At 44.3% G+C, this 12,923-nt stretch overlaps 1 protein-coding gene across 1 annotated transcript in view; it reads left to right on the top strand.

Annotated features, from left to right (window-relative positions):
• LOC310946977 (protocadherin-16-like) overlaps positions 1–12,606 on the top strand; it is an 82,863-nt gene extending 70,257 nt beyond the window's left edge. Inside the window, exons 10-21 of the mRNA XM_083913587.1 lie at positions 659–1,505; positions 3,948–4,187; positions 5,237–5,362; positions 5,494–5,703; positions 5,829–6,695; positions 6,801–6,914; positions 6,987–7,198; positions 7,514–7,665; positions 8,321–8,451; positions 8,737–9,023; positions 9,145–9,286; positions 9,739–12,606. Coding sequence (XP_083769713.1) covers positions 659–1,505; positions 3,948–4,187; positions 5,237–5,362; positions 5,494–5,703; positions 5,829–6,695; positions 6,801–6,914; positions 6,987–7,198; positions 7,514–7,665; positions 8,321–8,451; positions 8,737–9,023; positions 9,145–9,286; positions 9,739–12,329 — 5,919 coding nt within the window. The 3' untranslated portion in view covers positions 12,330–12,606. The remainder of the gene's footprint in view (positions 1–658; positions 1,506–3,947; positions 4,188–5,236; positions 5,363–5,493; positions 5,704–5,828; positions 6,696–6,800; positions 6,915–6,986; positions 7,199–7,513; positions 7,666–8,320; positions 8,452–8,736; positions 9,024–9,144; positions 9,287–9,738) is intronic.
• Positions 12,607–12,923: the final 317 nt, after the last annotated feature.

Genomic DNA, 12,923 nt, shown 5'->3' with positions numbered 1-12,923 from the left:
ACACATTTGTATTTTTTTGAGTGCCTACTTACCGTGGGAATTGCGTTGTAGGATGCAATGCTGAGTATCTAGATCACCCCGTCAGCATACCAAAAACTGTCAGCAATGCAGCTAAACCTCTCCCTCCGCTCTTTACAGCTGCTTATGTTGTATCAACATAATGTGTCATGTGTTACTTATGCTACTCTTTTCATACAAAGGAGAGAAGTCATCATGTTGTAGTCTTTGAAGAGACTTGAGCTGCTCATTAAAGCAAGTGTAAAGCTAAACCACAGTATAGGAATATGTCCCAATGCTAAACTAAAAACCTCTCACCATTTCTTTCTCTGATTGTGTTACTTTTATCATCTATTATTTTTTCTGGCAGCAACATGAGTGTCAGATTAAGCGTGATTAAGGGAGGCAGGCGTGCTATTCAAGTCTATAAAAACCTCTTGTAACTGGTTTAATTTGTTCTCAGCGAACACATACAGCACAAGTGAGTTGGGTGAACAAAATCTGTTTTTGCTTTTCCCAACATCCATGAAATATTTCCATTCTTTCTTTGTATTGAAAATTGCAAACTTGAGTTTCTCCACCAGGTATCTTAATGAAGCGTCAGATCCACTGTTGTGTTGCTCTATCCTCAAATACTCAAACAGTTTTATTTTCATGGCAGGTTCTCAGCAATAGCAGACCTACTTCTAAGACCAATTCATTCTCCATATCCTTCAACTCTGTGGAGGAGGCCAAGCCTGGATCTGTTATTGGCTCAGTCCGCCTTCGTGACAGAGACACTCCAGAGGAGGGGGGGGTGACCTACACAGTGGTGGGGGGTACAGATCGACACGGGACCTTTGTCGTGGACCGTCTGACTGGAGACGTTTACCTGGCCCGTCCTCTTGACTATGAAAGAGACGCACGCTACACTCTGCAGATTGAGGTGGATGATCTCTCTCAGGCCCCTCCTAGCAGCACCCTGGTCCACCTGGACATTGACGTAGAGGACAGCAATGACCATGCCCCTCAGTTCCCAGAGGACCCCATCACTATTGTCATCTCTGAGAACATGGAGCCGGGCTCTTCTATCTATACTTTCCAGGCCACAGATAAGGATGGCAGTGGGCCCAACAGTGAGCTGAAGTACTCCATTCTCCACCAGTGGCCAAACACTCTTGGCCTACTAACCCTCGACCCCTCCACTGGGGTTCTCTCCTTGGGCCAGGAGCTGGACCACGAGGTGACCTCCAACCTGATACTGGTTGTTAAGGCAACAGACTCTGCCCTTGATGCTAGCCAGAGGCGCTGGGGTTCTGTGACAGCGAGGGTATATGTAACTGATGAGAACGACAATCCACCGGTTTTCAGCTCACCAACAGCTGTCAGTGTGATGGAGGACCAGCCGGTGGGCTTTGTGGCGCTGTATGTCATGGCCAGAGATGCGGACCAAGGGGAGAATGGCAGAGTGACCTATAGCATCCAGTCAGGCAACACTGGAGGGACATTTAGCCTCAACCCTAACACTGGTAAGTCAATGCAGGAATAATGTGCACTTCATTTACATGAGCGAACATAAGTTGGGGTACTGCAGAATCAACCATGTTCTGTCTGGTGATAGTGTGGCATAAGCTATACAACTGAGAGAACACTTTAGAAGAAAATTATGGTATATTAGATAAATAGGTTTCCCCTTTCAAGGTCTTTTCCCATGATTTAGCCACACACAGCTAATGCGTATGTGGCTCTGGGATATGCATATACAATGAAGGTATATCACATGTTAGCATCATATCATCATTATCAACATTTTAATCATTTTGCAGGGTAATATCAGGAAATGTTTTCAAATACTGCACTTCTATTGGACAGTTACTTATTATCCACAATACACATTCATTTTTTATTTTGTTTCTTTATTCCAATAATAATAATACTACTACTACCTTACTCATGTTAAAATATTTACACTTTAAGTAAACAAGTGAATCTGCATTTGTTCACTCCTGTTTGGGTCTTTTTATGGACTTTCGAAGCATTTGTGCCACCTCTAAATTTGACTTCACATTGCATGTGTAATCTACCCACCTTTCCATGTGCTTCCAAACAACCCCCCAACACAATTACCAAACCTCCCCCTACATAAGCACGCACGCACACACACACACACACACACACACACACACACACACACACACACACACACACACACACACACACACACTCTTCTAATACTCTGCTTGCGTCTTAGTGCCGCACAACTCTTGCTTCACCTTTCATGACTTATTTCTCTCAGTTGGAGGCCAGACAGACAGAGCAGCCTGCCAAATATTAAACACACACGCGCACACACACAACCCATCATCTGTTATTGTGGATCTATTCCCATGAAAGACCAAAGAACCTCCTGCTCAGGCTTCTGGGAACCATTAGAGAAGGGATCAGTTACGCATGTTTATGTGTACGCACGTGTGTGTGTGTGCGTGTGTGCGTGTGTGTGTGTGTGTGCGCGTGTGTGTGTGTGTGTGTGTGTGTGTGTGTGTGCAGGCATGCACATATGTGTTTGTGTGCTAACACGAGACTCTGTCACTTAGTCAATGTTGACCTTGGGCTTTTTGGTCCTGTGGGCTTTGTTGTGGTGTTTGAGACACGTGTCATCGTAAGCTCCGCCTTCCCCTTCAAGTCACCAACCGGGATGCCCCCTAGAGCAGCTCAGGGATGGAAACGTTCAGTGTCTGTCATGCATGCCACTTCTGCTTCAGCCCAGTATGACTCTCATCTTGAAGTGTTTTCATGCACACTGGGTATTTGTTAGAATACTGACAGAGTTAATCCTCTGAGCACCTGGTTTGCTCCTGTTTTGGGGTCAGTAACCGAAGACCTGATACTATATACACGCTCTGTCTTCATTACTTTGCCATCACAGTTAACCACAATATAGAGAACTATTGTCACTACACTCATTGTCAGAAGAGCTAGGTCATTAATTTCACTTTTGGTGCAAAGCAAAGGGAGAGTACACTGGTGATATGGAGAAATGCTTCTTTGCAAAAGACAGCACCATTCCAGGATTAATGCAGGTTGATAAATGACTTCTGCATTAAAGACGAGACAAATGTGTTTGTTGCCTGAGCAACCTCAGCTAACCCTCTCACTGCAGTCCAAAGTGTTGGCGCCACAAATCTCACATCGGCTTAAGATGCTGGAATCAAAAACATCCAAAATAAAATCTTCCCCCTGTTTACCACTGTCTCTTTCTGTGCCCATGTGTTATCAGTGACCATGGATACGGCAGGATCACAGAGGAGTCAAATTTGGTGAAAATATTTCAGCCTGTAACTCCTACCAGATTAAAGGCTTAGGGGCAAGTTATCTCAGTCCTAGCAAGATACAAAGCAAAAACATGCAGGGAAAAAAAAGTTAAAACCAAAACAGCCTTTTCCCTCTTTCTTTAACAGTTGCAGCTCATTTTAAAGCATTAAATTGAAATTGAATCAATGCAAGCTCTACCCTCTAAGGGCAGGATAATGAAAAGGCAAGGGTGCCCCTAATTTCTACAGAGCACGGCAGGCCTGGCTGTTGCGTGTCTAGAGCGTGTGTTTACTGCTTCTTTCTCGATGGCTGTGGCATTCTCCAATGGAAAATCTCGTAAACTGTGGCCAGACTGCTGGGCTGTTACAGCAGTGGTGGTGGTAGCACTCAGGTAGGCAAAGCTGTGTGTGTGGAGGAAATTATCTCTGATTTGGCCTTCACACGGCAACTTTTCACACTTGCTTTTTATATCAAATGACTACACACTAGCATGGAAAGTAGCATATTTTATTGCCTTTGATAGCATGCTTTCATACCGTAGTTGTCATGTGTAACTGCCTCTGTGAAACAGGCTATAATAAAATACACCCACACACAGACACACACACACATACAGGAAATCTCTCCTCACATTTCACCCCTGATTCATCTCTCTACAGGCTCCCTGTCTATTTTCAAACCTCTGGACCGTGAGGAGCAGGACGTCTTTAACCTCACAATAACCGCCGAGGATCATGGGATACCCCAGTATTTGTCCAGCCAGCTGCTGTGTGTCCACGTGATTGATGTTAACGATGAGGTGCCCTGTTTTGAGGAGAGCCAGTATGAAGCCCAGATCTCTGAGAACAAGCCTCCAGGGACGAGTGTGTTGACAGTGTCTGCCTCTGATCTGGACCAAGGTGAGACATTCAATGTGCACTGACTTAGTTACTGCAGCTTTGTACATGTAATCCTACTCTTTAATCAATAAAACTTTCCCAGTGTGCACTAACTTGGTAATTAAAAGGTCAAATTTTGCCTGGCATCGCCACACTAATTTGCAAATGCGTATTAGTCTTGAACCTCGCTGTTCACTTTTCCAAGTGGCCAAAATACGTCTGATGCAACTGGATATATCTACAACCAATAAGAGCAATGAAACAGTGTAGCTCTAAGCAACACATGCAAGTTGGGGCGGTGCTTGGTCCACTTTGAAGTAGGAAAAATATTGTAATTTAAAAAATATATATTTGCAATTTAATAATGGTGGTGTGTGTGTGTGTGTGTGTGTGTGTGTGTGTGTGTGTGTGTGTGTGTGTGTGTGTGTGTGTGTGTGTGTGTGTGTGTGTGTGTGTGTGTGTGTGTGTGTGTGTGTGTGTGTGTGTGTGTGTGTGTGTGTGTGTGTGTGTGTGTGTGTGTGTGTGTGTGTGTGTGTGTGTGCGTGCGTGCGTGTGTGTGTGTTTTAAATGGATATCAAATTGCACTGATTCAGCCATTAAGACAGACAAAATGCCTGTAATTCTTCATGTGCTTAGTATGTGTTACAGACATTAACAGTTGTTTTTAATTGAGGACTTAGTAGGGTGGGGGTTGGGCTAAAGAAAGGATGTGTTCTCTCAGACTTAGTCAGAAGCACATAAAACAGAATGGTTATAAACTTTCTCTCCAAAAGCAATTTGTGAAGTAAACAGGTGAGGTTGCCAGGCTGCTTTCTGTTAGCACGTAATCTGGCATCCAGACACCTGAGGGAAGGCTGTCACTGCCAAATGATTAGACAGTTAAACAGTGACAAATGAACAAATGAGTATACAACCTATTAACAAGATGAATACAAATACCTTTGAAATGCTTTAAAATATATATTTACAGGTCAGGGGAATTCAAATTCTAGGCTTTGGTGACATTTTGTTATTGTCAAATGTTTTTACAATCCATCTTTAATTCAATTTTTCTGTGTGTTTATATGTAGGAACCAATGGGCAGGTGACATATGGTGGTATCTCAGAGGAGAGTTTCAGCATCAACCCAGTTACAGGTGTAATAACGACCACTGAGTCCCTCGACAGGGAGCTCCAGGAGTACTACACTGTGACAGGTACTGTCCTACATCATCACAGATAAAACATTAACGGTTACTCTCTGAATGTCAAATTTGTCATGTGGCTTTTGCCATTTCTTTAAAATCACCTTTACTCTGTTTTGTGTTTTTTTCTCATGTTTTTTCAGTTTATGCAAAAGATGAAGGCCTTCCCCCCAACTATGCCAAAGCCACAGTGAGGATCAGAGTGCTTGATGAGAATGACAACGCCCCTTTCTTTGGACGTCTCTACTACAGCATAGAAGTGCCTGAAAACCTGGAGGCATTGCCTCTGTTTACCCTGAGAGCCACTGACCAGGATGCAGGAGATAGTGGGGAGATAAACTACATAATTACAGGTGATTTGACAAGTGTTTTAGCTTTCAGTTTCTAAATTATCAGCTAAACTACTCCTATGATTTAGCATTTTTATAACATTTTATAATAACTTTTTCATAACCATTTGCCATTGCTCTCCTTGCAGCTGGAGATCCCTTGGGAGACTTCCGCTTGGACAGACATTTAGGTGTGCTGTCTACTTCAAAGCCTCTGGATCGGGAGAAGAAGGCTGGGTACACTCTGACAGTCACAGCTCAGGACCAGGGCCACCTTCCCCTCAGCAGCACTGCTACTGTAGAGGTGACCATTATGGACATCAATGATCACAGCCCCCAGTTTCAGAGTAGCAGTTACACTGCAGACGTTTCAGAAGATGTTCCCATTGGCTCACTTGTCCTGGAGGTGAAAGCCATTGATTTGGATCAGGGCCCAAACAGCCAGGTGCTGTACTTTCTGAGCCGTGGTTCCCAGAGCATGTTCATCATAGACCAGAACACAGGCCGCATCATCACAGCAGCACCCCTAGACAGAGAGAGAACAGCTGCTTACACCTTTGAGGTGTGTGCCACTGACTCCTCCCCTGCAGACCCACGTAACTCTACTGCTCAAGTGACTGTCTACATTCAGGATGTGAACGACAATGCACCCTTCTTCATTCTGGACCCACTCATTGTGAACATCTCTGCCAGCAGCGTGTCCAGCCGCCGAGTGCTGGCCACCATGAGGGCGGAGGACAAGGACTTTGGGGCTAATGGCTCTGTGTTTTATCGTTTCGCCAACCCTGTGAGGGGCTTCACCATCAATTCACTGACAGGAGACATCCAGGCCACAGAGAAGCTGCAGACTCTGACCCAAAGCCAGAGGACTTTGATAGTTCAGGCCATGGATCAGGGCAACCCAGCTCAATCTTCCCTGGGGGTGGTTATCATTTATATCAGGGAGCAAAGCTACAGGGGGATCCGCTTCTCTCGTACAGCTCGAGACATCAGTCTGCAGGAGAACGCTGCTAAAGGTTTTGATATTATTTAGATCTTTTCACTTGGAAATGTATGAATGTATAGTAGAAATAATAAGTACAAGTAAAATGTGTAAACCAAGTGTGTTTCTCACCTTACAGGCACAGTTGTAACACAGACTCAGGCCCAGTTCCCCGATGGCTCTCAGACTGGTATCAGCTACAGTATTTTCAGTGGAAACAGAATGCAATCTTTTGGAATGAACACCATTACCGGTCAGTGCCGAGATGGCAGCATACATTATAAACAAAGTTTATATGTGACTCATTGTTATTTTTGTGAATTAGGTGAAATATGGGTTCAGAAATCTGAAGAACTAGACTTTGAGGAGACACCGAAACTCCGCCTTGTGGTGAAAGCTGAGACGGCATCCTCCAGCTCCTACATGGCTGTCAACTTAATCCTGCAGGACGTCAATGACAACTTGCCACGCTTCCAACTGCAGAACTATGTGGCCTACATTAGAGAGGCACAGGGCTACGATTTCCCTATTATCCAGGTGCAGTAGCCTGTCCTCCACACATTTATTTTGGTTGGCTGTTTTTAAAGTGTGAAGTTGTAGAAAAAAAATAACTTGTGCCTCAGAAATCTGGATAGTTTCAAGAGTGTAGAAGAATTACTCTCTTCAATTACATGTATTCTCAGTGTACAACTGAATATACTATAGAATCATTTGTGCCATAAAGTCAGGTCCATATGGCCCATTTTTTATTAACTCTTGACTTCCAAGTCCGATATTGCTCACTAGTTTATGTTACACTGAAACTGCGGTTGCACGTACTTCTATATTTTTATTGTGTGGTAAATTTCTCAGGTTGCTGCAGATGACCTGGACCAGGGACAAAATGGCCAGGTGACCTACTCCATCAGGTCTTCGTCCATGAGTGGCTTGTTTAAGATAGACCCACTGACCGGCAGCATCACCACGGCAGCTATAATGGACAGAGAGATCTGGACGCAAACAAAGTGAGTTTTTCTTTTTTTTTTCTCTCTTTGTCTGTTATCACATCCTGCCATTTGGTTCCCTTCAGCTCATCTCTGCCCTTCACACATGGAAGTTAAATGTTTGTCACTGTGATAATGTCCATTCCCTCACAAATGACTTTTATGACTTGTTTCAATGGTAACGCTTGTTTTTGTGCATATTTCCATTAAATAAACCCACATTTAAAAAAACAAAAGGAATAGATCGGTGCAACATAGTTGATATTTACATTAGGTTGCCTTTTGTAAGAGCTGTTCTGAAAATGGTTTCAGTTACAAAACGAGAAAATAAAAATTGGGAGCCATTGAGCGGCTGGTCCAGAAGCCGATCCAAGTGATTTGAAGAAAGAAAATAAATCAATAATTGTCCTGCAGATGGTTGTCTAAAATGAAATTTTGAACAAATTTAATTGATTTGAAAGAAATAATACATCTCCAATCCATTTTTAATATTGAAACGAAGTCCTGATGAAATTTAGAAATGTAAAGAACTAACAAGGGAGCCCTATTGTATGAAAACAAATATATTCTAATACTCATTCTGAAATAAAAAGAGGCTGATCTTGGTGGGGGGTGAAATATTACACAACCGGGTCCACAGAAAGTTCAGACACTGACATTTATTATGTGGCATCAGGCTTGTTGTTACGGCAACAGACCGGGGAACCCCGCGGCTGGCTGGCTCTGCCACCCTCACTGTGATCATCATCGACCTCAACGACAACAGTCCCATGATTCCTCTGCATCGGGAGATCCGAGTGCCTGAGGGTAAGTGAGCTTCACAGAGGAAGTTAATCCAGTATTCTTATCCTAAACCCCTCACATCACACTCCCTGGCAGCTCGCTCAGTGGGGCTCAGTGAGAAAAATCTGACTCGAAACGTGCTTCTGCCAAGTTCCTCTGTTCATTTCCTGTCTATATTAGATCAAGGCTTTCTAGAACAGGATATTTCATAATAAAAACTTTTTTTTTTAAACTTAGAATTGATGTGCTTCATTTCAACTGCAACTTAAATGTCCTCTTCTCCCGCCTCTCCACATTATTATCCTACAGATGCTCTGATTGGAACAGTTATCACCCAAGTAACAGGAAACGACGTCGACTCAGGGCCAGCCCTCTCCTACACACTACACCTGGATACAAGCACCCAAGACATGTTTGGGATTCATCGTTATGGAGGAGGGGTGTCTCTGACCGGCCTTCTGGACTATGAGGAAAGGACGTGGTACACCCTGACCGTCCGCTCATCCGACTCTAAACATCAAAGCGAGGCCAACATCACTGTTCTGGTGGATGATGTGAACGATAATGTCCCCACCTTTACTCAAGACTTGTATCAGGTGCCGCTTCCACTTCACACATTTATATACCACCACTTTTTGAGTATTAGCATGTTTGTTATATTGTTGAATTATCAGTAACGCATATATGCCTATATCTTTGTTGTGTGTTTCTCATCAGGTGACTGTATCAGAGCACCTCCCAGCAGGCAGTGCAGTCATCACAGTAACAGCCACTGACCGTGACTCTGGAGACAACGGGAAGATTACCTACAGAGTAATGTCATCAACTAGGGGTGTCTTCTACATTGACCCAAGCAACGGTAAGGTTATTGTGTGCATATTTATGATTGTTTATAACTGTTTTCTAACCAGAGCTCCCCCTAATTACCCTTCATAAAAAATGTTATCCCCCAAGGCTCTTCTTGGATGCACATTAGGGGTTTGGACATAATTTTGCGAAAGGCATTGCAAAATATTTAATCATTTTGTTCATTTAAAGTCATTTAAGGCCAGATTTAATGAGATAGCATCTAAAAGTATTTTTGCCTCAAGCTATTCTGTCTCCTATTCTCAAATGCATTGCCTTTGCCTAAAATAAGGTTCCATTCAACAGCATATACACAACTTTGCTACAGTGGTTACAAAATGTAATTGGGATTTAATTATTTATTTGAATGAACGAACCACCGTGTGTAAATGACTGTGATAAATTAATGATGATTACATTCTGACAGTGGCTCCTTTCATGACCATGTTCTTTGTAATCTTACAGGTACTCTGTTTGTCAACCAAAAAACAGTGTTTGATTTTAAGAATCCCTCCATCCTGGTGTTAATTGAGGTGCGCGACCAGGGCACTCCATCCCTTTCATCCATTGCCACTGTCCAGGTACAAGTGTCCGATGTCAACGATAACGCCCCCATCTTCCACCAGTCAGAGTACAGAGCTACGGTGTGTGAAGATGGGCTTCCTGGATCAACTGTTCTGACATTAGAAGCTGTGGATGGCGACCTGTCCCGGGACAACTGTGGTTTTGATTTTGCCATTGCCAGTGGTAATTTAGGTAATACCTTCCAGATTGAGAGCAGCGTGCGCTTCTTGGAGGGGCAGGGCTTCCAGACAGTTGGTAGCCTGATCCTGGTGGAGGAGCTGGACTTTGAAGCAGTGCCGATCTATAACCTGACTGTTGTTGTATCAGATCGGGGAATCCCGCAGCGTAGCTCCAGCGTGCCCATCCTCATCAGCGTCACAGATGCCAATGACAACCCTCCAGCTTTCACCCGAGCGGAATACAGTGTCGTACTGAGTGAGGGTGCAGCAGTAGGGACAGAGATCTTGCATCTATCTGCCACCGATCCAGATTCTGCTCCCAATGGAGAGGTGCAGTACTCCATAAGCTCGGGGGACGAGACAGACCTTTTCCAGGTGGACCAGTGGACCGGAGCCTTGAGGCTGCAAAGACCTCTGCAAAGCGAGCGACAGTGGTCCCATATGATTGTTGTCCAGGCTACTGACCGTCAAGGGCATTATGCTTTGGCCCCGGTCAATATTGAGGTGAAGGACATCAACGATAACCGGCCCTTCTTTCCCCTCAAACTGATAACTGCTAGCATCAGGGAGAACCAACCCCAGAATGCCTTAGTCACCATGCTGCATGCAATCGACCATGACAGAGGAGTTTTTGGACAGTTGAGGTACTACATGTTAGACAACTCTAAAGAGGGAAGAGAGGCCTTCCTCATGAACCAAACTTCAGGGGAAATACGGACTCGCTCTACGTTTGACTATGAGAAGGTCAGCTCCTTCCATTTTGAGGCTGTTGCCATGGATGCTAGCAACTACTCTGCTACTGTAACAGTGCAGATTTATGTTACAGGGGAGGATGAATATGATCCTGTTTTCACATCCTCAGAGTTCTCATTTGAAGTGCCTGAGGGAGCAAAGAAAGGTCAAATCATTGGCAAAGTGCAAGCCAGAGATGAGGATGGAGGTGTGGATGGCATTGTCCTCTACACTCTAGCAGACAGTTCGCCTTATTTTGAAGTCAATAAATCAACAGGAGCCATTTCCCTAAAGATGGACAGCTACAGTAGACATGAGAGTCGCTCTAAAAGGGAGCTGCGTCTAATAACACTGGACGTGACTGCTCACAGCCCTCTGGAGACGTCCCGCGTTGCAGTGGCCAAAGTAATCGTAGATGTGACCCATACAAATTTTGGTCTCACAACTGACATGAATATGTTGCTGATCAGCGTCATTGCAGTATCACTTGGGACCATAGTCATACTTATTATCATTGCTGTGGCACTCTTTTTTGTTAAATTAAGGCGTCAGAAGAAGGAGCAAAAGGCACACGGACGAACACCAGCGTCAGGCACCATGCTGCATAAGTTTGAGGAAACAAAGATAGCAGCGAATGAAATGATTTACCATCAAGCCCTTCCTGGATACACAGCTGATCAGAGTGGCAGCACTGGGGGTCCATACACTCGTGGGGGATCCCTTGATCCCTCCCACTCTAGTGGGCGGGGCTCTGCTGAGGCAGAGGCAGCGGAGGATGATGAGATCAGGATGATTAATGAATACCCTCGAGTGTCAAGTATCTCCTCCTCCATGCAGGAGCGCATCTCTGCCCGAGGTCCGGACTCTGGAATCCAGCAGGATGCAGATCAGCTGTCAGATGTGTCCTGCGAGCCTTCCATAGACTGGTTCAAAGGGAAAAAACTAGGCAGTCTGAATGGTACTTTATTAGCTGGCCAGGTGCCAGTCTACAGAGATGAGGGGGGTGGATATGTGGGTGTGGGACGGGGACTCAGCATCTCCCACCCTAAAGATTATACTTTCCCAGAGGATGGAAAGCCTGCTGTGGATGGCTCCCTGACAGCCATCGTGGCCAGTGATGAGGAGCTGAGGGGCAGCTATAACTGGGATTACCTGCTGAACTGGTGTCCCCAGTTCCAACCTTTAGCTAGCGTTTTTACTGAAATAGCACGTTTAAAAGATGAAACAGCTCCTCCTCATCCTCGCAGGTCATTTCATCACAAAGCAAAGGCAGAATCAAGAATCGACCCCCCGCCTCTCATAACCTCTGTGGCCCACCCCGGAGCCAAAACTGTACCTCCGAAGCCGGCTGTAGGGCGGACGTTCCCCCTCTTGGCTTCTTTACGAAGATCTCCCCTCAGTGCAGAAGGATCCATCTCCTCAGTCGCCATGTCTCCAAGTTTCTCCCCTTCTCTCTCCCCGCTAGCAGCACGTTCTCCTGCAATCACACCCTTTAGTGTTTCACAGGGTCCCTCTGCATCAATGATCAGCACAACTGAACACAATTTAGAACACAGCGAGGAGGCAGAGCTAAGGATTTAAATTAAAGACAACTCTTAATAAGGATGAATTAAAACTGAGTCATTGCCGTCCCAGACTTGTTCTACTGTGTGACCACAGGCGCTGCAAAATAAAATGAGTCAATGCTATTCTCTTTCCCAAGAGTACACAAGGTTACACTAAGAAGTCCAAATAGCTGAAGTTGTGGTTCTTACTGAAGAAAAACTAAACTACATGACTAACAGGCCAAAATGGACTATGCCTTTTTCTGTGCGTTTGTCTGAAAAAAACTCCTCATTCTTCTGTTGATCAGTGTTAATTTGCACATACGAATGGAGATCCATACATGATGTCAATATTTTGTACAAAAACATTGTCTATATTTTTATATTTACATGTGGTTTCTGACAAGAAATGGCATTTAAGTGTCAAAAGGTTGCTAAAACCTCAGAATATATTTCTATATTTGTATATTTGTAGTTTGTACTGTATACTTGTTTGTACTGTAAGTTGGAATTATCACTTGTGATTCTAACCTGGTTTTCAAGGAAGCTCTTCATCAATGCTTTATGAATTGGGATTTTTGTAGCATATTATTGTAAATATTTATAGAGGAAGAGACATCCTTGCTTGAAC

The sequence above is a fragment of the Echiichthys vipera genome, assembly GCF_963691815.1.
Source record: "Echiichthys vipera genome assembly, chromosome: 5".
NCBI lineage: Eukaryota > Metazoa > Chordata > Actinopteri > Perciformes > Trachinidae > Echiichthys > Echiichthys vipera.
Note: the sequence above shows the minus strand (reverse complement) of the source record. Positions and strands in the feature narration are given on the sequence as shown.